At 48.8% G+C, this 25,385-nt stretch overlaps 2 protein-coding genes across 2 annotated transcripts; one reads left to right on the plus strand and one right to left on the minus strand.

The window, feature by feature from the left end:
- The first annotated feature begins 748 nt into the window (after nt 1-748).
- Nucleotides 749-15,321, plus strand: LOC119435855 (uncharacterized). The gene is made up of 5 exons (XM_037702563.2): nt 749-873; nt 2,871-3,060; nt 4,573-4,757; nt 12,986-13,127; nt 15,062-15,321. Exons 1-5 carry the CDS (start codon nt 762-764, stop codon nt 15,282-15,284), a joined length of 852 nt encoding a protein of 283 aa, XP_037558491.2. The 5' UTR covers nt 749-761; the 3' UTR covers nt 15,285-15,321.
- Nucleotides 15,322-20,547: 5,226 nt separating this feature from the next.
- On the minus strand, nt 20,548-25,140 carry LOC125942051 (uncharacterized). Its single transcript, XM_049659966.1, has 2 exons — nt 24,827-25,140; nt 20,548-22,051 (listed from the first exon to the last, which is right to left on the minus strand). Exons 1-2 carry the CDS (start codon nt 25,106-25,108, stop codon nt 21,818-21,820), a joined length of 516 nt encoding a protein of 171 aa, XP_049515923.1. The 5' UTR covers nt 25,109-25,140; the 3' UTR covers nt 20,548-21,817.
- Between the last annotated feature and the right edge of the window lie 245 nt (nt 25,141-25,385).

A 25,385-nucleotide genomic window follows, 5' to 3' on the forward strand; every position in this document is an offset into this window, starting at 1 on the left:
TACGCACACAACTACTCAATTTACAGGAACAATTTACTTCACCTGGTACCGTTTTGCGGAACTCCTAATAATGCTTGGTATAGCCAGGTACCTGCAAAGTGCTTCGCATTACAGACATGTATATTCGCACAGTGCGTGGAATCTGCGCAGTCTTTGTTCTGGAAATCTGTTTTTCTTTTTCTTTTTGAAACATCTTTGCTTATTCGCGTTTTTCGTGTCCTCCTTTCATTCGATTCATAACTTCGTACTGTAGGTTTTCAGCAGAGCCAAAGAGGGGGGGGGGGGGGGGGGGGGGGGTGCGGTGAGAGAGGCGCAGTGTCACAAGATGACATATGTAACAAGCCTTTGTTTTGGAATTTTCGCACGCTGTGTGTGAGTGTGTGTGCGTGTGCGTGTGTGTATGCGTGTGTGTGCGCGCGCGTGTTTGTCTACTCGAACCGAACATGTAATCTCCGGAATCGTTTAACTTTAAGAGCGGTTGCACAATGTCTTGTACAGAAGGTGTTCTCTTAAACCCTTCCGCAGATACTTGTGACAAGCTGACTTTGTTGAAGAACTTCTTTTTCTGCGGCCTGACGTACTGCCATTCATACAACACCCTGCTACCGTCTTACGTGCAAGCTCTTCCACAAATATGCAGGTACGGCTCGTGCATCGCGACTGGATTCAGGCACGCGCAAGCGTAAAGGTTATCACTGGCCTGCTCTGTTTTCTATTGCAGTATCTTGGAGGACTTCTTGAACTGCACACACGAGCGAGTGATGATAAACAGTTGCGGATACACGGAGCTCTTCGCTAACGTAAGGGCAGTCCGCGACTATATTGTGGACTCGGTTAACGAGAAACATCATTCAACCTGCATGGTTCCTCCTGGTGAGCTTCTCAACGTTATTTAATTGGTTGGTTGATTGTTCTAACAAGCTCAACAGCTTGTAACGATTCTAATTGCAAACGGCGCTGCCCACTTCATAGTTTCGATTGTTTGTGTCACCTATACTGCCAAGCACGACGCCTACCGGGACCAGTCAAGCTGCAGATCGGAAATTTTAGCCCTGGGGAACGTTACTCGTGCACACTAATTTATTGGCGCTCAAAGTACACACACCAACAATGCTTTGGTACTCTTCGGACTTAGCAGTCTTGCATACAGGCAAGTGGACGTAGACTAACGCCGCTAATCAAATGTATGCGCACAATGAGTTCCGTGAAAAAGAAAAAAAAAAAAACAGGATTATCTTGACAACTCAGAGTGACAACCGGAAAGTTGTGATTGCACGGCGGCCGCACTGTCAAGTCGGAACTACAGTCTCCCATGTTCAGTTTCAGTTTACATGCTAAGGCACATGCAAAATTACCTTTTTTTCAGTACCTTCAGTCCGCATACTTTTCATCGAGACCAAGTGCGTGCGCTTTCATACGCGTACCAAGGCTCACGCCATTTCGCGTTTTTTTTTTTCGTTTGGTTTACCCAAACGGGGACCTACGTACAATGCTCGGGCCTCTCTTAGAAGCCCCATGATAAGCAGACGGTGCATGAGCCTGCCGGCGGGCACATCCACATTTTGCGACGAAAAGGACACCAGAAGGAACAGCAGAATCTGCAGTCACTGCGACGGGAGTATCTAATGTGAGAACAGCACAGGAACCCAGGAACCTTCCCAAAACAGAAACAAAATTTTGTTGCTCAATCGAAAAACTAAAATAACATATAACAAAGCAAATTAAAGAGGTAGTTCGCACTCTAGGCGCGAATGAGTCAGAAAAGGGCGACAACACCATATAGCACCGTTTGACAAGCATTTGACAAGCATCTGACAAGTATTTGGCTACGGGATGAGACATAAATGCGCCGCATTACATGCATTACTGGTGACTTAAGTCAGCAGAGGTAAGCGTTGTGCTAGTTGGTGCTGTATTACCAAAGTTCCCCAGTGCAACAGGCACGGAGAATGAAGAATGGGCCACTCACGCGCTGTGAGCGCACATTCCGCGATGGCGGTGGTCTACTCTTGTTTGTCCGTGTCTGTCACGCTGGGACACTTACGGTAACGTTTGTCAAAAAGTAACATGCGGATTCCACATTTGGTGATACAAACACTCGTGGTGGTTGCTTGCGAATTTCCGAGCTGCCCTCTGGACGACGTTGAGCATATGGTTCTTGCTGTTGAGTGCGCACTCTTTCCATCTCTCATCACGTACGTATCGTATCGTCATTTCCTTTTCAGTATTCACATTGCCATAAAATCGCAGGGAACGTCCGACTGCCTGTTTAAGTTGTGTAAGAGAGTCATTAGACCGACTATGAGGCTTTGTGTGAAGCTTTTTTTTAATTGTTACTCCATGTCACAAGCGCTGCTACATTTGCCGCTGATATTCTTTGGAGCCAGTAAACACTATTTTTCTCGTTAAATTTGCCCTATGGCTTAGATGCTTATTTGAAGAAAAGTGCGGAGGCCCTCTACATATATGTTGCAGTGGTGGTTTAGTGAACTTTTCATTCGAGAGTCAACGCCTGTAACTGTCTGATTCATTATTACCTTGTCAGCCTTTCTCGAGTAGCCCTCGTTCCTGGACAGAGCCACGACAACAGGCAATGAATGTCCGCTGTAGGAGCTGGAGCAACACAATTTGGACAGTTCACTCGGTCTTTAGCTGTTGGACCCCACGCCCAGGTGACGGAAGGTATAAGGTACAGCCCATAGGAAATTACCGCCCATAGGAAGGTACAGCCCATAGTTTCCGAAGAAAGACGTTCTCCACTCAGGAAAGATTACGGTGACATCACAAGACACACGTAGGAATTAAGGCACGGGCGTTAAGTTTTGCTGCTGTCATTTATTGAGTGCGCGACCACCGTATTTCCTGTGCAGGCATGCAGAAGAAACGTGCGGCTCTTGCCGCACGACAGAGCTCGTGCGACGAGTTTGGTGCTGTGAAGAGGCTGCTGCTGTGCGGCGTCGCCTTCCACCGGATGCTCCCCGCGTCCACTCCCGCTGGGAACGGCTCGTCGTCCGCAGAGTCGGCCATAGTGGACAACGGGACAACTGCTGCGTTGTGCCCGTGAGCATATGTGACCTGCTGTCGCCGGGATTTGTCACAGCACGAGCCTTATAACAAGGGTTGTAATCTATGACACGCGGGAGCGAGCGCCCATAGATGTCCGACTCGATGCAGAAAACGGTTAATGTTACAGTAAAAAATGAGAGCGCTGGGCACAGAGGATACGAAAAGCCCTATCCGGGATTGATTACTTTCGGGGATACTTTCACTTTCAAGCGATGTTAGGTCCAGCACGACGTCCTCGCTGTAGCAATGGGCGCCATGTCCGCTGGCTTCGCCTATGAGCGTGCACGACGAGTGACAGACCCAAAGCGATAGAAAGCACCACCGCCTCTCCAGTGCAGTCCCTCTTGCATTTGATCTAACTAGGACGCTGGCATATGGCAGCGCTACTGCGAGTTAAGGGTCAATTTGAAGAGATACAGTTACGCTGCTTGTATTCATTCAAGAAATTCAAGAAGCGTTTTTCAACAAAATATACAGTTACGCCGCTTGTATTTATTCAAGAAATTCAAGAAGCGTTTTTCAACAAAGGAGGCGTTGCTGAGCCCAGTAGCGTATCATTGCACGTTTAAGAACCCCAGGCGGTCAAAATTAATCCGGAGCCCTCCACTACGTCGTTCCTCGTAATCAAAACTGCTTTTGGCAGGTTAAACCGCAGAAAGAAGCTGAGCCCAGTAGGCACGAACCCAGGATGCACACGCGAATTGTGCACGTTTCACCTTCACCGTTGTATCGTATCTATGCATCGTACCTGGCGCAGCGCTGGCTTCGCATCTGCGGCACGTGTGACGTCACCGATATCTGTATCGCACATGACACATGGTAGCGAGGGAACACACCCTCTCCCACTAAGTGTATGTTGAATAAACAGGAACGTTTCCGCTCCCACTGCTTGGACCCTCTGGTCATGTCTCGCCTACGGCACACCACGACACAACCGTCAGACTCATTGATCAATGATTTGGCGGAGAACAAATTCTATAACTTTCCTTGAAGCATTTCTCGTGCTTTTAGACGAAAGTGACAACGTTTGCGGCACTGTTAAACTTGTTTACATTGTCTTTTATCTCCAGGTATTTTTCCAAACGTGAAAGTTAGAAAATCAATTAGAAAATCAGTCAATACTCGGTAACTGTCTCTTCTTCATTGTCTTACAATAATAATCAGTCTATTCGAAGCCTGGCGTAGTCTTTCTATGCTGTCTCGCTCAGCAGGATTGGATAGAAAACGCCATTGTCATGTATTGAAAAGTCAGCATTTACCAGATTAGAAGGACACACTTAGAACAGACACTGTGAATTTAATGCACCGTAGTCTACTTACACGATTGCCAAGTGTGTGTACACACTCGGTTAGGTAGAGCAGGTATACAACTACATTCACCCTGATAGTTGCCAAGGGGCTGTAGAAACTTGACTATACATGGCCAATAGATAGACTACAGCGATAATAGTGGATTTTGTAGTCTTAGCCACGCAGGCTGCACTTGTCTTTTTGGTCTGTTTTCAGCCTTGTAAAGGAAATGAAGTACTGCATGTACTCGGCCATCCACGACTCCGGGTGCCCGAAGAACGCATTCCTCAGCACGGAGATATTGCTGCTAAGGAAGCGTCTTCTAGAGGAATTTGATAGCGTGTGCGACTATGTGCCGCTCTGGACCTACAAAAGCAGCGATCGCACGCCAAATCAACTAGGTAAGTATCAACCCATCTTGGCCCCAGCAACGTCCCCTGTTCAACCACTGTTAAACGCTTACCTTGAGTGTCATCAGTCCAGCATGACGCCATGGCACTCGCTGCTGGCATGCAACATCAAGCACGTTAAATTCAGTCAGTGAATGATATTGTTACAACTTTATTTACTGAACATACAAGATGGCGGTCCACCGACGTGGCACATACCCACGGGGGGAATTGTCCACACAAGTAAAAAAAAGTTGTCGCAGTTTCACCTGAAAGGCGAAGCATCAATTGCGAAAGCAAACTTGTAGAGAGCTATACGGAGTAATGATATTAGCTTTATCAGCTGTATAAACTTGGACATGCAGCAGCATCGGCAACACGCAGAACTGTTGTCGACGCCATCGGCGTTTTGCCCGCGTTCGCTCAAAATGCGTGCGGCGTTGGTGACTGTTGCCGGAGCCTCTGATATAAATAGGCACTGCGTGCCGCAGCTAAACGTCGCCTCCCTTCCCTACCCCTCCCCCACGGCCTCTCGCTCGTCGGAAGAAGGCGCGTTTGCTCTACATACATGGTGATTGTGAAGGAGAACAGAGACGCCTACTTCTGCAGCCCTTAAGCGAGCACGGCGCAGAACGCGCGTTTGTTCTCCGCTGTGCGTTCACTCCCCGTGAAAGACGCGCCCCTCGCGCCCTTTCACTCGCACATACAGCGTTCGGTGGCGCTGAGCCGTGCTCCCTCAAGGGCTGCAGAAGATAGCGCCAACCTTTCCCTTTCCCTCAAGAACCACTTATCATCGGCGACGATTTCTTCTCCAAATGACGTCATACGGAACCTCACGGCGACGGCGACGGCGACGCCGACGGCAGAAATCTGCTTTTGAGTGTCCATATAATTGCTATCGCAATAAAATGTCGCAGTTTCACCCGAAAGGCGAAGCATCAATTGCGATAGCAAATTTGTAGAGAGCTATACGGAGTAAGGATAGTAGTTTTATCAGCTGTACAAACTTGGACATGCAGCAGCACCGGCAACACACAGAACTGTTGACGACGCCGTCGGCGTTTTGCCCGCGTTCGCACGAAACGCGCGCGGCGTTGGTGACTGTTGCCGGAGCCTCTGGGGGCGGCTCGGAGCTTTTCGACGAGATCAGAACGGGACACTCGTCGAGCAGCGTCGGAAGTCTTTCCCACCTTCTCGCCTCACAACGTTTTATTAGGATAGCAATTATATGGACACTCAAAAGGAGATTTCTGCCGTCGCCGTCGCCGTGAGGTTCCGTATGACGTCAATGGAGATGAAATCGTCGCCGCGCGCCCCGAACACTGTATGTGCGAGTGAAATGGCGCGAGGGACGCGCTCTTTCTTTATATAAATAGGCATTTTATGCCGCAGCTAAACGACGCCTCCCCTCCCCCTCCCCCCCCCCCACGGCCTTTCGCGTGTCTGAAGAAGTCGCGCTTACTCTACATATATGGTGATTGTAAAGGAGGAAAGAGACGCTTAATTCTGCAGCCCTTAAGGAAGCACGGCGCAGAACGCGCGTTTGTTCTTCGCCGTGCGTTCACTCCCCGTGAGAGCCCGCGTCCCTCGCGCCCTTTCACTCGCACATACAGCGTTCGGCACGCGGCGACAATTTCATCGCCTTTGACGTCATACAGAACCTCACGGCGACGGCGACGGCAACGGCGACGGCGACGCCTACGGCAGAAATCTGCTTTGGAGTGTCCATATAATTGCTATCGCAATAAAAATTTAATGGCGTAATTGAGAATATAAATTAAATAAACTGAAATGAAAATATAAGAAAAGATAGTAAGTCTATTTAAGTCGGGCAACCAGAGATCCTCGTCCTCTTCCTCGTCGTGTTAAATCCACTTCTAGTATGTCCATTACATTCCCCCGGTGTCAGGCGAAGCCCATCGGATGAGCCGGGATGAATTAGCTGGGTAAGAAACGTTTAAGGCGAGCACCGTGTGTCACCTGAGTTCTGCTTGATATCCGACCATTGCACAGGAGGCTGGCTGTTGCGTAACTGAGTTTGCTCAGACTGCTGAGAACGACGAACGGCCCTGAATACTGTGGCAGGAACGTTTGGCATATTTCGCGCTTGCGTTTCGGGGCCCAAAAAAGCACCAAGTCGCCTTAGGCGAACGAGACTGGTTCGTGACGGTCGCCTTATCGCTCTTTCTAACGACTTAGCGAGGTCAGAGCACGAAGACGAGAACACGTCGTCCCAGCTCAATTCTTGTGGTTGAAGGACAATTACATGGTAATCATGTTGGTCAGTGTTCTGTCTGTCCTTTCAACGAGTCCATTGTACTGTGGATGATAGGGCGTTGAGTGAAGAAGCTGTGTAGGGCATGGACGAAGTAGCCCTTCAATGACGTCAACAGTGATCTGCGACCACGGTCGCTGATAACAAGCAGTCGTTCATGGCGAAGGATTACGGAGAGTAACAAGAAGATCGACGAGCAAGCAGTCGTGAAAGAGGGTATGGCTGCGGTTGCAGCGTACCGTGCAAGATGGTGCACGAAGGCCATTACCGAACGCTTCTTGTTGTTAGTGGAAATGTACCCAAAAGGTCAAAGCCTACTTACTCGATAGACGTACTAGGCGGTGTCAATGGCCGAAGGGCACCTGGCGAAGTGGTTGCTGGTCACTTGTGGCGTTGACACATTTAACAACGAGCACGTGCCGCTTGGTTTGGTGCATGTTGGGCCAGTGAAAGCGCTACTGCGTGCGGTGCAGCGTTGGTACGAAGCCGATGGGACCGGACTACCCACCATCATACATGGCTCTTAGAATGTCTGAGCGGAGACTCTAGCCGACAATTAGAAGGAAACACGCTCTATTTCAGGAGTAATTGTTTTGTAGCCCATCATGAATAGAGAAGCGACCGCTGTTTTGAGAAGTGAAGTGCATACGGTGACAAAAAGCGGATCCAAGCTGAGTTTGTTGTTATCGCTGCAAAACTGCTGCGTTATGGAACGTACAAGTAATAATAGTGAAACAGTCACTGAAGTTCTCATAATCGCCGTCTGTAGTCGCAAGAGGAATGCAGGAAAGGCTGTCTGTTGCAGTGCACATGTAACGTCGGCCACTCTTGTACGACAGCAGGACGGTCGCATTCTTAAGGCATTCGTGCCAGGCCACCGGACGAATCACGCAGACTAACCTGCCAGCATAACGAATTGTGGTCGGTGACTATAGCGAGTAAATGTCGCAGCCAAATTTCTGCACGGCAAAAACAGCTGCCAGGCATTCCTCCTCCGTCACAGTATACGTAGTTGCGCTCAGACTTGCTCAGACGACTGGCACACGCGACGACGTGCTCTGCATTATTGTGACGTTGTACAAGCACAGCTCCTATCCCGATTCCACAAGCATCAGTCCGAACTTCCGTCGGCCAAGATGAATCGAAGTGACGCCAGAGGGGTTCCGATGTTAGGAGAAACTTCAGTTGCGAGAATTATGCATCACACGCCGGCGTCCATTCGAAGGCGGCATCCTTTTGCAGAATAGAAGACAATGAGTAACTTATCAGTGCACAAAACAAATCGTGGCACAAAATGACTGAAATATGAACAAAGCCATTGAAAGAGCGAAGTTCTCGTGCGGGTCGACTGCAGTTGTTTGATGGGGATGACTGCTTCAACATTCGAGGGTTGTGCCTGACCCCATCCTTGTCGACAAAGTGTCCCAGACGCAATGTTTGACCTTCGCCAAACTGACATATTTTTGTGTAAGACCAGTCCAGATTTTTCGATGCAGTCGAGAACAACGCTAAGGTGGATGTTAGGTTCACCAAACGTATGACCAAATCATGAAATGATCAGTTTATCACACGCAGATATCTCATTTTATACCACGCAATATTGTGTCTATGAATTTTTCGAAGGTGGCGGCAGCATTGCAAAGGCCAAAGGGCATAACATTATATTCAAATAGGTCATCTGGCGTCGTGAGTTCAATTTTAGCTCGTCGTCAGGTTACTTCGGTGTCTCCCAATAGCCTGAAAGAAATAATAAACAGTGTCTAAGCAGTCATTGACGTCGTTGATTCTCTGTAGCGGATAGACATCCTTCTTGGTAACTGTGGTTGACCGTCTATAATATACGTCTTTGTTATAGCTGTCTTGTTTCGGAATAGGATTGCCGGTGCCGCCCGTGGGCTAGACGACTCGGGAATGACGCCTTTGGTCAGTATGTGTTGCACTTGCTCTGCAAACATTTTTCGCTCAGAGGTTGACTCTCGATAAGGTTTGTGGCGGATAGGGTGTGCTTAACCGGTATCAGTTCTGTGACGAGCGCATGACGACGGTAGATGAACCGATACCTCTTCATTCGTAAAATCGAATGCGGACGCATATCGTAAAAGGACCTGCACCGGTGTCCGATCGACGTTCGGTTGTGGAAATAGCCTTGCTGGTCATAGCGAGCATTTGGCGATCAGAAGGGCGATTATCGCAAGCAGAGCAAACTGTAGAGGGGTCCGCAGTTAGTGCCGCTATTACCACCGTAGTGCCTCTATTTAGTATTTAGTCTTTTATTGTTACAGACATGGTACTGCATCGCATGGCTTATGAGATGGGGGAAAAAGCCACTGCATCGCGGCTTGAGGTATTGAGCTGCATGAGGCTCCATCGAACAGAACGATTTCCATACCCCGAGGAAAAACGACTGGCGTGGAGGAAAAACGTCTGGCGTGGCGGAGTAATTCAGCGCCCTCAATGACGTGACTCTTTTCGTCCTTTAGCCATGGGCACGGCAGAGCGGGCCACGACTATGTTTTTTAGCACAGCTTATGATGACAGCCCAAACTACAACCTCAACAAAAGCAGCGTCAACGTCATGCGCAAACGCACGAACGGACGGAATGGACCCACGGCGGTACCATCATTTCATCGAACACATTTTCGGCGCACGAGCTTCGTTCGGAAAGCGTGGGTATAGGAAACTGTTACATAGATAATTCGCCACGCAAGCACCGCACTGCTGAAGAAAATTGATAAGCAGAATTACATCGTGCGAACAACGAAAAACAACTACAAACTCCGATATAAAACATTCTCCAGCTAAAGTAACGCTTGACAGCAGGAACATTAAAGGGAGTAAGCTACTCTCCGCCTACTTCAAAAACGTAACAGAGTCGTCCCAAGAGAACGTGACTTATTGACCGAGGCAGTTCTTGAAAGCGACGCTCATCACAGACACAGTCACACCAGTATCAACTAAAGCCATGGTCGGCATACCGTCAATTAACACGTTCACCTTATTTTTCAGCATCACAACAGGCAGAGGTATTTCTTGCAAAGACCTTCCGGCGACCTCACCTCTATAGTTTCCCGGCAGCGGTGAGGTTGAGCGGCGCCGTGGAGACGGAGAACGACGCGGGCGGGTAGGAATGGTCGAATGCTGACCAATCGCCGCGTCTGTTCTATTGCCATAAGCGGCCTCTTGGAAGCGATTTGGCCTTCACAGATTAGCGAAAGCTTGTTTTCTAGGTTGCGAGAATATCGGAGGTGCCCTTCGTGACTGATGGCGCAGATGGCAAAACGAAGCTATGTGTCCCGTTACATAACAGGTGTAGGACGCAGGAGGCGACGGTTGACCGCACATTCCCCATAATGAATGGTAGGGCGCTCTGGGCGGCGAGCAAGTTCGGTTTCGTTTCGATAACTTGTCTCAGGTAGTCGCTGAAAGCCGTTGTGTTGGTCATGAGTCGGGTCTTGGTAGTAGAAACGGAGCGGAGGAGGGGAGAGGGATTTTGTAAGTTTCCACATGGAGGACAGGTCCATTTCGTCTGCTGCTGAAGTTCTGATTGGCTGCGCTAGGGTACGCGTCACAAGGAGACAGGTGCTTCCAGCCAATCCGCATTTCAACAGCAGGCGAAATGGGATATGTCCACTATGATGGCACTTACAGAATACCTACCCCCCCCCCTCCCCCCTGTTCTGGTCACGGCCTGATGTCATAGGTCGTCGGGTCTTGGTAGTAGGGGCGTGGCTCTTCTGGTCACGGCCCGACGTAATAATTTTGGTGTTTGTAGTAGAGAGGTGACTGTGGTTGTCGCGCCCTGGCTCGGTAATCCTCAATACCCCTCGCCACAGGACACGCACAAATTTAGGGAACAATTTGCTCAACAACTCGTGGCACGTGGTAGTTATGAGAACCCGATGCATCACTTGCGTGTGGAGGTTGAGCTCTTCCTGAAATATTTGCCGGATCATTGATGCAAGATCGACCGACTGGTTGCCGTCAATGCTTGCAACGGTCGTAGCGTTGGCTAGCATGCCAAACTTTCGCACGCTATGCCTCGCCTTAAATTCCTCGAACAGTCGACAGTGCCGAATGACGTCGGCGACGGAGGTTAGGTTCCCTTTTGCGATGAGGAAGCTATAAACATCCTCGGCAATTCCTTTCGGGACGTACCTGAATTGGTCTTCCTCGGAGATTCCAGAGGTTTATTATTGCCTCTATACAAGTCGTGAAGGTCTCGCCTGGTACTTGCGCGCGTTGAAGTAGTGTCTGTTCTGTCCCGTTATTTTTCACCGTGGAATCGCCCAAACGCTCACTGATTTCGTTAACAAAGCGGCTCGCTGTTGTCAATATGTCCTCGTGATTGTCGAACCACACGAGCGCAGCATCCGTTAGAAAAAATACAACGTTCGAAAGCTGTGCAGCGCTATTCTAGTGATTGTAGTAGCTCACCAGGACGTAATGGATGAACCATGTATCGACGTCATCGCCCGGTTTTCCTGCGGACGACGCGCATCTCTCAGTTGCTCCACAGGGCTAGTAGGCGCCGCTGGTGGAAGGGGCCGTTGTTATTCCGCGTCGACGCACATCGCTGGTGGATTCCGTGGAAGTCCAGCAAGGCGACGGCTTCGTCCAAGAAGTGGTGGGTCAACATCGTCTTCGCGTGTCTACGAGTACCGCGCCTCCACCAAAACTGTTACCATTGAATGGCGTTGCTTACAGAAGATTACCATTGGTGATCGCACTGTCAGACAGCCAGAGCTCCTTGTCTTCCACTTATGCCCGTTACACTATGCAATGAAACCTTTGGCGTAAACGATGCAGCATGGATATGGTATGCTTCATTTGTTTGTGCAACTAGTTATATCCCTGCTTTTATTTGCTTAATTTGGCGTTACAGCAAGCGGCAGTTTGCTTTAAGGGACTCCTGGATTAGCCGTGTTGATTGTGAATGTTCAAAAAAATGTTCTCGATTAAAACACCGTGAGGACCAGTACAGGCTTCTGTTCAAACTCCGTCAGAAGATTGTGATTTCTTAAGCACAGGGACAGTGAGCAGCTGGAACGCAATAAACACCATAAAAAAGCAACATTGGTTCGACAGACGTTATACGGGGTTGGTATCCTATAACACGAATCCCACATGTCTCATGTAGATTCATGCCAGGTGTCCCAACTATCATGCACCAAGATTTTAAAATATGCAAATGCCACGTAGCTGGACTAGAACCAAGGAAATGTCCGCCGTCGCTTGGCGATAGCTTATATTTTGCATACCGTGTAATTACATAATTGTCCTTAATTAATTAATCAACTTCTCAAATATAATTAGATGAAAAGCGTCAGTGAGAAAATCGTAGAGCATCATGAAAAACTCCCGATGCAGCTTTCTGTTGCTCAATACGCGCTACATAAAAGAAGCCCGCGAGTGCACGCAAAGTGCCTCGAGCGGCCAGTCGCGCGGCAGTTGAACTTTAAGAGACAGGAAATCTCTTAAAGTTACGCCTTATAATTTTCGCTCCTTCTGTCTTTAGATTCTTCTCAAGCTTCCTTATTAATCTCCCAAGTTTGTGCCCGATATCACCGGAATAATGCACCGGAATAATGCAATAATGCAATGGTTATCACCGGAATAATGCAATAATTGAACTTTTTTTCAAGCTGCTGGTCGTGAGTGTAATGCATGCCGTATGCGCTCCGATGCATTTTTATTCTGTAGATTTCTTCCTGACTACCCGGGTCCACTGTGTCTATAATTTTTTTCAAGTGTGCTATGGCGTTGCTATAAAAGAGATCCCTCCGCGTTTAGTGTTAATAAATTGTGATACGCACGTGGACATTCTGGCTGTCGTCGACGCTTCTGGTTCTTTCTACTTAGCTTTGAAGCGGTATGTCTTATAAAGGCTCGAAACAATAATCTTTCGCGCACATGGAACACATCTGCACCGTGCCTAACGACAGAAGGAGAACTCGTTTTCTGCAGGATGCGAGCTGAAGGAGTTTACCGAGGAGTGGGAGATGTGCGATGCGACCCAGGGATCAAAGGTCACTGACTTCTACTGGAAAGGCCCCATACTGCGTGGCAAGCGCACCGTCAGCGGCCGTCAGCGCAAAAAGCTATGCAGGTACGTCTGCAGTGCGCATCTGACGCCACAATGCCATGCAACTTCTTCCGTCCCAAGGAGACATTAAAAATGCCTAATAACGTAAGGTGGATTGCGGTAGATGTCGCTTTAAGAATACCAAATAGGGATTCTCATAATCAGAGGGATCACGGCCGCATTTGGTAACTGGACGAGACGAGGACAAAGAAGGACCCTGTCAGGACAAGCGCTCTTCTCACTGATTTTTTAATGAAACCAACAAACTTAACTACTTAAGCTGACTTCTTGATATCGTTGTTCCTTTTCTTCCCTTCTTTGTTCTTTTTTTGCCACATGTTCCTACATTGATATTTGTCGCTTGGTTTGTATACTATTACTTTTATCAGTGTTTGCTATATCTAGAGGTTTGTTTGTTTCGCCACCATTGGAATGCAACCGCCGCGGCCGCGTTTTTCAATAAACGAAAATAAGTTTACTTTTGATAATACCACTTCTCGCGCTACCTAAATTAGCTATGAATCCACTCCAACACGCCAACATATGTATCCTTTTGCGATGCACTGTCGATGCACATACTGCGACGCAGTGTTAGGTTGTGGTACCAACTCTGAGTGACATCGAATATTCTCGAGCGCAGACGGCCGAAATGCGGGAAAATGCCGTAAAATTTCTGACTTCACACGTACAGACGTCACCGGCGTGGCGCTTGAGCTTCAAAATCTAAAACTCAAGATTAGCTACGTTCCGCGTGCGCGTGTGTATGTGCGCGCGCGCGCGTGTGTGTGTGTTGTGCTCCCTTACTCGAATGTTCAAGCGTCTTCCACCTGACCGATATAATGCAGGCTGCAAGAAAAAGGAATCAAATAAACAACATTGTGTGTGTCCAAGGGACAAACTGCATGCCATGTTCATTTTGCAGTCCCCACTGATCAGGCACGCCTTGCAAAAAATGCGCTTGTTTACTGCTTCACATATTCCGTTCAGTCTATTTTTGTAAGCGTTTCACGGTGCCGCGTGCGTAATCAGCAAAGCAGAACAAATAATTGAATGCGCCTTTTCTCGGTCTACATTCGGTCTACATTAGGACAACATTCGGACAACATTCGGACTACATTCGGACGTTAATGATGATGCTCTCCGACTTTTCAATATATACATGTGCCGTGATGTTGATAACCTGTAAGTTCATAATGTAATTAGTTTACATTAGTAAATGGATTGCTTTGTCTTGTAAATTATGTCCTCTCGGCCGGGTAATTCATTGTAGTGAGGTAATTCGATGAACTTCTGTAGGCTTTTCTTTTTTCTGCGTGTGTGTGATAACCAATCTATGATGGCAAGGTGTGGCAACGGCCTCCTTTCCGAGTAAACTTCGGCAAGAACAGACGGTCCATGCCCTTCTCCCACCCACTTCGCAGACAAGGCACACGCTGACGTGCCACAAGGAATGAAAAATAACATGGATCTGCTTCTGCCGCTCGTGCACTAGTATTCGTGAAACCACGCAATGAATAAATCGGACACGAAGCATAAACGAATGTCTTTCCCAAAGAGGACGAAAAGAACGGACGCACACAGGCAGGATATTTGTAATTATCGATTACGACATATTCCATCCATGTACGAGGCTATAGCGGGAGTGGTGCTACTCATCAAAAGCAATAATTCTCAATCTCAACGAAAATCTTCGTACTACTTGTATTTTTCGGCGTTTATCTGTCGTTACAGCAAGCACATCTTTAGTGTGGTGTCTCGCTGTTGTGTTACAAGTTACTCCTCTCCGGGTGACACCAACTCCGATGGCCTGCTCTCCGGACAAAGCATATACTGTCGAGACAAGAGTATATGCTTGTCGTCGCAACGAGCCGACAGGCTTGCGACATCTTTAACGCGTTTAGCTCACGTTAGCTTCCGGCATACTGACAACCCGAAGCGGCGTCCCTGTTCTTTCGCAGCGACCTGCTCGGCCATCAGCGGTGCATGCAGGAATCGGCGACCAGGCATCACTGCCCGGAGCTGGCCACGGATCTTGTGGACTTAGGCGGGGCGGAACTGCTCGGAAGGATTGGCCTTTTGGCGTGTGCCTCTTCTTCGTCCAATACTCAACGGGCAGCGATGTTGCTGCTTGCAGCAGGACCGGCACACTTGCTAGCACGCCGACCCACTGCTGTGTGCTAGCCGGATCAGCCACAGGAATAATAAATGGCACCAGACTTATGAGACGCAGGACAGTCCTTAGGAACTCTAAGAAAACGGTTGCGCGCACAAAGCTCTTCGCTGCTTTTCGCCTATGCTTTAAATAACTTGACGTCACGTTTTCAGGATTGTGGTGGTTTGGACCTGCTTGTTCAACGTATTGGCACATTGTAGCGCAGGAATGCGGACAGACAGAAGAAACGAGATGACAAACGAGATGTTGGATGTTGACGTTCGTCCGTCGTCTCGTTTCTTCTTTTTGTCTGTCTTTTGCTGCGTTATAATGCGTCTTCCACACGGAAAGGATAAAGAATAGTCACTATTCGATTCGATGAACGGTTGCGTATATTGGTACGTATCTACTGATTTTAGAATAAATATATCTTTGCGCACCACCAAGTGTGATGAGGCGACAGCGGCGGTCTACTGCCGGGTAGGTAGGTATCACGGCGGATATATATAGTTCAAAAAATAGAAGCGCGTAGGACAAACATATACCAGGACCTTACTTCGGCCAGAGTCCGTGGCCTTCATCGAGAGTGCGATTCCTAGCACAAAGAGCTCAATATATATATATATATATATATATATATATATATATATATATATATATGACAGGGCCGAAGAACAGCTTGACGCCTTAGTGTCGGTGCACTTTGGTTACGCGAAGAACCGAAAACAGCAAACAAAACGTGAAACAACAGTGGTACAAGGCGCAAAAAAAAATTCAATTATACCAAAAACAGAAGTCACATAAAGAACAAAAAAGTTGTCGCAGTTTCACCTGAAAGGCGAAGCATCAATTGCGATAGCAAACTTGTAGAGAGCTATACGGAGTAATGATATTAGCTTTATCAGCTGTATAAACTTGGACATGCAGCAGCATCGGCAACACGCAGAACTGTTGTCGACGCCATCGGCGTTTTGCCCGCGTTCGCTCAAAATGCGTGCGGCGTTCGTGACTGTTGCCGGAGCCTCTGATATAAATAGGCACTTGGTGCCGCAGCTAAACGTCGCCTCCCTTCCCTCCCCCTCCCGCCCCTCCCCCACGGCCTCTCGCGCGTCGGAAGAAGGCGCGTTTGCTCTACATATATGGTGATTGTAAAGGAGAAAAGAGACGCCTACTTCTGCAGCCCTTAAGCGAGAACGGCGCAGAACGCGCGTTTGTTCTCCGCCGTGCGTTCACTCCCCGTGAAAGACGCGCCCCTCGCGCCCTTTCACTCGCACATACAGCGTTCGGCGCGCGGCGACGATTTCATCTCCAAATGACGTCATACGGAACCTCACGGCGACGGCGACGGCGACGCCGACGGCAGAAATCTGCTTTTGAGTGTCCATATAATTGCTATCGCAATAATACAAGAACTGTACATATTAAGATCATAACGCAAGGTATTTTGTCGTGTTACAAGACTTGTTTAGCGTTAGAGGTGCAAGCTGACTTCGCGTAGAAAAACACACCACTGCGCGACAGCCAGAGCACCGCGCGGCTGAGCCAGAGAAAGGAGAGTGAGCTCGGCTGTACTCCGCGCCGGCTGGTCCTATCTATCTATCTATCTATCTATCTATCTATCTATCTATCTATCTATGTCTATATATATATATATATATATATATATATATATAGGTCGCAAGAAGTGCAGGCGCACGTAGAAAAGCAAAAAACAAACATTCAATTTCGCCTGCACTCCGTTCAATTTATGCAACACCGGAACCGAAGAACTACTTCCTTCATATATATATATATATATATATATATATATATATATATATATATATATGTATGACGGTTATACATGCGCCGAATGTAATATCCACGCACGTCCATATGTAACCCGTGTATGTTGACCGACAAGGAAATGACAGTGAGTGCACCTCTGCTCCGAGTAGAACAATTAATTCTTCTATAAAGCCTTTATACAGAGGGTGTTCTTTAGATCATACAGAATTTTTAAAAAGTGCCTGTGGAAGATAGCGCAATTGTAGTCCTTGAACTGGGTTACTTGAAGTGCCGACATTACTCGCACGAGATATGAAATGTATAATTGACTAATAACCAAAAATGCACTAATTAACTGTTTAATTAATTACAGCACATATGGATACTTACGAATTGTATCCGGTGAGCTTGCAAGGCATATCCGTATGGAACGAATTCTGAGAATCGCGCGCCTTTCGATATGTGGAGCGCGAAATTCGTTAAAGAGTAGCAGTTTCGTCCGAAAGGCGAAGCATCGATTGCGATAGCAAATTAGCAGAGAGCCATACGAAGTAGGGATAGTACTTTTACCGGCGTATCGACTTGTAAACATTCGCTTGGTAATTAAATTAACAAGCATTGTGCCAGCGCGCACAGCAAACACGAGCACATCACACTCGATGAATGCGGACACTCGCTGTCAAAACGCTGGCGTGAGGAAACGCGGCTGCAGCAGGGAGCGAAGTGACCTTCGTGCAGTGGTCTAATCGCTTCAATGCAAACTGAGCGCCGAGAACACACAGCATGCACAGAGCTACGAGCCGCCGACGCATCTATAGACTCTGCCCCCAACGCAGATCACTCTCAAGATACAGCCACACGACCGCACGCAGCCAACACATAGGCAGTTGAAGCCGGAGTAAAAAAGCCGCCCCCTCCACCCTCCCCTTTCCCTGATGCCTCCCAACGTTGGGTGCCTCGCGCGCGGAGAAAGACGACGCACTTCCTGCCCGCTTTCTTCCCTTTCCCGCGGATGACATTGAGCCGCGCTCGTCGGCTCCCCTCGCAACAAGCAAACAAACAGAGGAAGGGCGTAGCCGCCGAGAGACACCCGCCGGACCCCGACGCCAACGCAGCATTGTTGTTGTTGTTTTTGGTGGGGTTTTTTTTCCATGCTGCGTGTTCTCTCTCCGACAGTGTGCGACGTAGACCCCACGCACCTGTGGTACCTTAGATGCTCCTGCTGCTTCCGCTCCTGCGCCTGCGACCTCTTTCCCTTCTCTTATCTTTCAGTCCCCATCCCCCTGTGCAGCGCGGTTGAGGTGTCCTCTATTGAGAGACAGTTATCGCGCTGCACTTTAACCCAATTTTTCACCATTTCCAACTATAATCTCTCTCGGCTCCCCTCGCACGCTTTCACTCGCACATACAGCGTAGGGCGCGTGGCGACGGTGTTATCGCCCTTGCACTTTATACGGAACCTCACGGTGACGACGACGGCAGAAATTCGCCTAGAGTGTCCATATAATTGCTATCGCCATAAAATGCACTATTGTTCCGCTTACTTCAGCAAAGCGCCATTTTATGGAATGAAGCACGAAAGTAACTGGAACGGCCCGTGCATTTCATCGCATACTTTCGGAATTAATAACCTCGAAACTGACGTCATCCTGAAATTTTGTTCCAAGTGCATACGCCTTGCAAACTCGCCGGCTGTAATTCATAGATTGCAATATGTGCCGTGAATTCAATAATCAAAAAGTTAAGCGGTGAATTTTTGCTGATTAGCTGATTGTGTATTTCAATTTCTCATGCAAGTGCTGTCCGCCTCATTGAGTAATCCAACTCGATGACTAGAATTATGCCACTGCCACAGGTAACTTTTTCAATTGTGCATGACGTAAAAAAGAAGGTCTAAAGTCGTCTCTCTAAAGCGCACCTATTCCGCAATGAAATTGTGCATTATAATCAGAAAACTCTTTCACTTAGCTATTTTTTTCTGATTTAGCGGTTTAGTATGTACTACTCGGTATGTGATTATTATTGGCTTATCCTTCAGAATGGTTACGTGTCATTGTGCCAGAAGAGACACGAAATACCTAAATGTAGCTAGGTATGCGTAACATGCCTGTGAGCACAGCTCTCGTAACCATTATCACCTCGACAAGTAACGTACATCGTCTTCGTCCTTGTGGTATCGCAGCCTATACATCTCGCACTGTGCCTCTGTCTGTTTAGGAGTTTGCATTTTTGGCATATCTTAGTACGGTGCAGTGCGTAAATCGAAAAATTTCATGAAAATAAAATTACGATCTTTTCGGTGGATGAGTTTACAGGCTGTACAGGATGAAGGTAAAACCAATTGTACACATCGCTGTTGTGCAGTTGATACAGAGCAAGCCTAAAGCTTCGCCTCACAGAAATGTCGACAAGCTCGTTGGATTTCGATAATTTTTTGTTGCTTGCCTGCTTGCTTCAAATGGCCCAAAATTATATATGCTTACTGCCAGCAGCCCTAAAACGTTCGAAGTGTATCCACTCTGAATAGAAGAAGCATTTTTCCCTTTTCTACGAATATGAACTGATTAGGTTTACTGTGAGTTGACCGCATGGAGTTTATTTCACCCGTACTTTGTCGTCTCGCCATCATGATAGATGACTGCATTACGTTTGCCTACTTGTTTTTCACGCTGATATTTATTAGAGTATGTACTAGGTGTTGCGGACACCAGCTTCAAGAGAAAGTGTGTTGAGAAATGAAGGCCTCTTCGCCGTAAGAAACCTTCAGATATGTTCCGCGTTATGTCGGCTCCACTCTCTTTTTTGAGCAAAAGGCACTGGAACAACACGTTCAATAGACGCGCATATTAGGAATTTTAGACACACGCACGCGAATATTTGACCAGAAGACCTTTCTAAAGCAGGGAAGCGAGGTGCACAGTACTTCACGGAAACGTCCTATAGTATACAAGCACTGTCACGCGAGAGGAGCTACTCTGTTACTGTAAGTATTCGTGAACTCGCCATGTTAAGGCTCGCTGAGGCTGTATTATTTGTGCCGACGAATACAAAAGAAATGTGCACGAGACACTAGTCACGAAGTAGCCTTAATGTCTAAATTGACTACGTTAATCGGTTTTAATTAGGGTGACTGCATGCAAGAGCTCCCCGGCTCAGAGACGTAGCGCGCCTCTCCGACGGAGATGCGATGTCAAGACGCCGAGAATGCCCGTCGAGAGCACACCCGCCAATTTACGAAATACTGGTGGGGTCTTCCTGACCTAAACTGTGGTTTTACAGAAATTTACTCGAGTACTCGGCTTCTGCTAAAGTTTGAATACTATTTTGTACACATAACACTGGGCATTAAAATCCGATTCATGCCCAAGGCATCGCGCTCGACTGTTCGGTCGTAACCGCCTCGTCACAAAATCAGGCTCGCATCTTCATCTAAGGCAGAGGTCATGCATACGCGGCGCACTAACCTGAAGTGATACATCGTTACCGGCCAGCTGTCGAGTAGTGCAGAGCTCTTGGGTTGTTTCGTTTGCATGTTCCATGTGACAGCCGAAAGAAAGATGACTTGGACTAGTACACAAGGGTGAAAAGCACAAGCTCGCATTATTGCCGCGGGCCCGTACTGTCATCCATGTGTTGTTGCATGCATGACCTAATGAGTAGCGCCTTATTTAACCAATATTACTTGTCAATTCATTATAACGTTAGCAAAGCACGTTGCGACTGACTGAGAAAAAAAATGACGTTAAACTGGGCGAAAGTGCATAACAATCGTCAACCGTATGGGACATGAACGACACATGTCTACGTCTGCTTCTACACTGTTGCTTGCAAGCTCTTGTGTTGCACAGAAACCGGTGCAAGTCCCCTGCTGCCGCACAATTGTAGGTCATCCACACTGCAAGGAACAAGTGGCTCCCGATGAGTTGTCATAGAGAGAGCACGTGTCAACGTTACCATTTTCATTCAAATTCAGAGGCGTTTAATTTAAACGCACTTTCCGAAAACATGAGTATTTGTGGGCATACAGCAATCCCGCTCGCCTTAAAAGCTGTCGAGAAGTACTCTGTTCAAATCTATGCATTCATTGTCCGCCCACGTCCTGGTGAGTAAAAAGTGTGACGGCAATGTCTTGCGCATGTAGAGCTCACCCTGGATAGTTTTGTGTGCAGCCCTAAGGTTCCAGGCTTCAGCCGATTAAGCAGATAGTTTGCTCAGGGGTGCGTGAATGTAAAGTCAATGCAGGAATGGGACTCTCTTCAACAGACCTCGATAAATTGGATGGTAACCAGTTTGTAGACGATCAAAAATCGTCCTTGGCCAGCCACAGTTGCACAAGTCTACGGTCTCAGGCTTCAGTCACGACGGCAGGCTGGATGTGCTGGAGTTACAAAGAATGAAGTCAGCCTTGAGGACAGCATCCACGATTACAGCCTGCCCGCGGTCCACGTTGCCTGCGATTACGCAGTGCGTTCTTCAAGCTTATCTTCTCGTACCTTTCGCAAAGGCATGTTATGACAGAAATGGACTTGGACGACGATGTCGCCGTAGTTCAACGGTCGGCGCAAATCCTAATGAACCTCCTCCTGCCTGTTTCAGCGGCAGTAGACTTAAGGCGGTGTCGGTTTGGCAAGGCTAGGGAGCCTACATGCAAGCGCTGCATGTAGGCTCCCTATATGCAAGGCTGTTCATGTGCTCTGCGTGAAGCTCGGCACTTCCCAGCAGCGGACGAGGCGCCCATTCCGGAAGCGAGCTCTTAGGGACGATGGCGTGGCAGTTGTTGAGGGAGTCGGCGAGCTTACTCCAGCAAGAGTTGCTCGTGGACTCGCTCCTCAAAGTCGGCGAGTAAGTCGACGGCGAGGTCGAAGAGACGCTCGCACTGCGTCCGCCATCGTAGCGACGCCCGCCGGTGCGCGTCTAGGGCGCTGGGATGCGCAGCCTGCTCGGTGAGCTCCAGGAAGGCGGCGTGACGCTGGCACAGCTTGAGGCAGCCGCACAGCGACGCCGTGGCACCGTTCACGAACAGGTTGTACTAGTTCCGGCTGCGGGCTAGCGGACTGCGGCTGAAGACCCGACACCAGCGTCGCCGCCTCCAGCCCTACCGCGGCGACAGCCTGCAATTTGAAAAGTACAGTAAACGTTCGTTAACGCGAAATCGCTTTATTCGGAGTGTAGCTTTTTAAACCAATACGTTTTCAAGGCCCGGTACGCAGAAAGCACGGTGTCGCCGGCGTTGACCCTGCGTTGACCGTGAGCGAAAATTTTCTACCACTCAAAGCGCGGCGCGTTTCTACCAATCACAGAGCGGTGCAAGCCGCGCGGGCCGCTGAGTTCCTTGCAGCACCACCAGATAGCGCTCGCATCCGCAGCAGCGCGCGGCGCCAGCCGTGCGGGGGAAAGAAAAAAATTACACCATCTTCCCGTAGGGGAACGCTGAGTAGTATGCGAAGCAGCCATGGGGTCGACTCAAGGTAGTTTGATCAGCTGTATAAACTTGGACATGCAGCAGCACCAGCAACGCGCAGAACTGTTGTCGACGCCGTCGGCGTTTTGCCCACGTTCGCAACGAACGCGCGCGGCGTTGGTGACTGTTGCCGGTTTTGCCGGTGCCTCTGGGGCGCCTACCGTCGCACCTCTAACCTAAGCTGCTTCGCATTATCGCGCGCGTAGCCGCAGGTGTTGCCATTCGTTGTGCAATCCGGAGAGGAAGGAGCGTCGGAGAGGAGAGGAGGAATGCCGAGAGGAGATGAGGAGGATGAGAGGACGAAGTGAATGATGATGAGTGGGCGAAGCACCGGGGGATCATTCGGGCAAAACGCCGGAAACGTTCTCCGGAAGCCGGAAGCTGGCTTCCGGAAGCGGAACCGAAAGCGGAAGCCGGCTTCCGGTTCCGGCTTCCGGAAGTGGACGCCGCACGGCGGAGGGAGGGAGGGGCATAGCTCCGACCATAAGCTGCTTCGCAACTAATAACCAGAAAGCTCGGTAGCCACGAAGTGTGACAAGCAGGCAGGGACCCTATAATGCTATCGCGTTCTACTCTTAAAGGCGAAGCTTAAGCGCCTCCCAAGTTTTTTCTAAGTTCTACTGGGTGCCAACTGCATTTTGCTTTTTTTTTTATACCGGAACATCGTAGCATTCTGATGCCCCCCCCCACACAGCACCTTCCTAGTTGTCACGACTTTTCTAAGAGCTGGCAACCGTGAATCATAGTTCAGGCCTGCCGAACCGCAATAGGGCTTGTATCGAAGCACCTGGGAGGCAGCTGAAGCCGTGCTTCCTTTATGAACTAAATGTGAACTTTATGAACATTTATGAAACTATGAACTTTATAAACTAAATGTACATAAAGTACAAAGGTAGTAGCCACACTCATAACAATATCTCCAAAAGATATGAGAACCATGTATTAGACACAAGGACAACACTGCGTTAAAATTCTATTGAAGTAGTAAACAAGGCTATGATCGCATAAATTTATGCATCAAAAGACAAAGCTAACGAATAGTAATAAAAAACTTCCCGTTAAATGTACAGTCTAAGAAAGAAGATTATGGACCGTGCCTACAGAGAACACGATCAATTTCGTCGAGCTCAACAGGCAGAACAAAGAAGTGAGTGAAGCACAATGATTCGCGAATGGGGTAATTTATACAGTCCTTCTCACTTGGAAGTTGCAAGCCTATGCTACGGCAGAAATAAGCGTTTGTTCGGTGGCCGCGGTACAGAAATTACTTTTGCCGGCTGTAGATAACGCCGAACCAAATAGTAAAAGCTGCCGAGAAAATCATCTATGAGCAACAAAATCTTCTATGAGCAACAAAATACAATCAGAGTTTGCAAGTGCGACATATCACTGGACCATTTACAGCAAAGCTTTGTGGCGTCCGCCGGCGAAGGCGGCCATAGTGAAGTGGCACGGGCGGTATTGTTGTGTCTAGTGTGCCTCGATGTCCTCCTCGCCGACCGCCCCGGAGCGGGAGAGGGGGTGCGCATTGAGGAACCCTAGTTGTGGCGGCGTACAGTAGGCCGTGGGTATGGTCTTACAGCCAGGCATCCGGAGTGTACCGACGGGGTAGAAAGCGGTCTCAGTAGACTACGGGCGAGAAAAAACCCTATCTCTTAGTTCGGCGAACGATTTGATATCCCTGGTAGTGGGCTTGGCGCAATCCGAGGCTATAGTGTACTACTGAGGCATCCACGCATGCCGACATAGTTGCTAGACTAAGAGCATCGCATGAGCTGACATTGTCATGCACATGAGGGCCCATTTTATTGTTACCACATCCGAAACGATGGAGGGCGTGGCGTAACAGGTTTCAAATGTCAATCAAGCAAGAGCCAGCAGCGAAGCGTGTGTCAGGGGACCGAAGTGACCCCGCAACGAGAGCGTCGGTGAAAACGCGCAGCTGGTCGCCGGCGTCTGCTACGAGTACGACTCGTCAAGAAGAGCCAGCAACGCAGCTTGCATCGCAGCCCCGAAGCGGTCCATTTGACCAGACAGGCGGCACGTGCAACTGGCATTGGGGGATCCAGTGCAGAATACGGGAACATGCTCCAATTATAGTGGTGACTATAGAATTACAAAGCGCAGATGTAGAGAAGCGTTCAGAAAAAACCTGGTACAGCAAAGGAGTCACACCGTATACAAAGCCCTCACAAAGTCTTGGGTAGATTTCGGGCAGTGACAAACTAAACCCGAATAACTTTGGAAGGTAGTGATAACTGCATTCGCTGGTAACAGCTTCATACATTACAGCTTCGCTGTTTCATGTATCAGTTGCTCGGATCTGTCGACGTTTTAAATTACCTTGGACAGGGTCAGGAAGACGTCGGCGACCAGAGTTCGCGTGGCGGCGGCCTGCGCCCGGTAGTCCATGAGCAGCATGCCGACGCGCACGTCACTGGCGGCGGCGCCGCCGCTCGCGGGCGTGTCCTGGTGCTGCAGCGACTCGAGCAGCGAGTCGAATAGACCCGTCGTGTCGCACCAGGAGACGCCCACGGCCTCGGCCAGCAGGCTGAGGAAGTGCGCACTCCGCAGGACGTGCAGTCCGTGCAGGCTGCGCGCCAGCTTGGCCCAGCGGGAGGCCATGCTCCTCCGGCTGCTGCCCCCGAAGCTGATGCGCCCGGTGCACTGCGATGGTGGCTGTGGCGATGCCACTGCTGGCTGACGATGATGATCAGTCTTCTAAACATGGCATGTACTTACAAGAGGAGGCGGAGGAGGCATGAGCGATTAATCGCAGGTTGTGATGACATTATACGAACCAACTTGAAAAGATAAAACACTGAATAACTGCGATCGAGAAGTGAGATTAATCGGTGATTATATTGAAAGTCAATAAAAGCCATCGCTGCCTCATACCCAC

The sequence above is a fragment of the Dermacentor silvarum genome, unplaced genomic scaffold, assembly GCF_013339745.2.
Source record: "Dermacentor silvarum isolate Dsil-2018 unplaced genomic scaffold, BIME_Dsil_1.4 Seq961, whole genome shotgun sequence".
Taxonomy (NCBI): Eukaryota; Metazoa; Arthropoda; class Arachnida; order Ixodida; family Ixodidae; genus Dermacentor; species Dermacentor silvarum.

Bases quoted from the DNA above. Each gene is read 5' to 3' on its own strand.
- LOC119435855 (XM_037702563.2), top strand. From the start codon at position 762: ATGATAAACAGTTGCGGATACACGGAGCTCTTCGCTAACGTAAGGGCA. The intron at 3,061-4,572 runs GTGAGCATATGT...GTCTGTTTTCAG, and splicing joins ACAACTGCTGCGTTGTGCCC to CCTTGTAAAGGAAATGAAGT. The intron at 13,128-15,061 runs GTACGTCTGCAG...GTTCTTTCGCAG, and splicing joins CAGCGCAAAAAGCTATGCAG to CGACCTGCTCGGCCATCAGC.
- LOC125942051 (XM_049659966.1), bottom strand. From the start codon at position 25,108: ATGGCCTCCCGCTGGGCCAAGCTGGCGCGCAGCCTGCACGGACTGCAC. The intron at 22,052-24,826 runs GTAATTTAAAAC...AGCCGGAACTAG, and splicing joins TCTTCCTGACCCTGTCCAAG to TACAACCTGTTCGTGAACGG.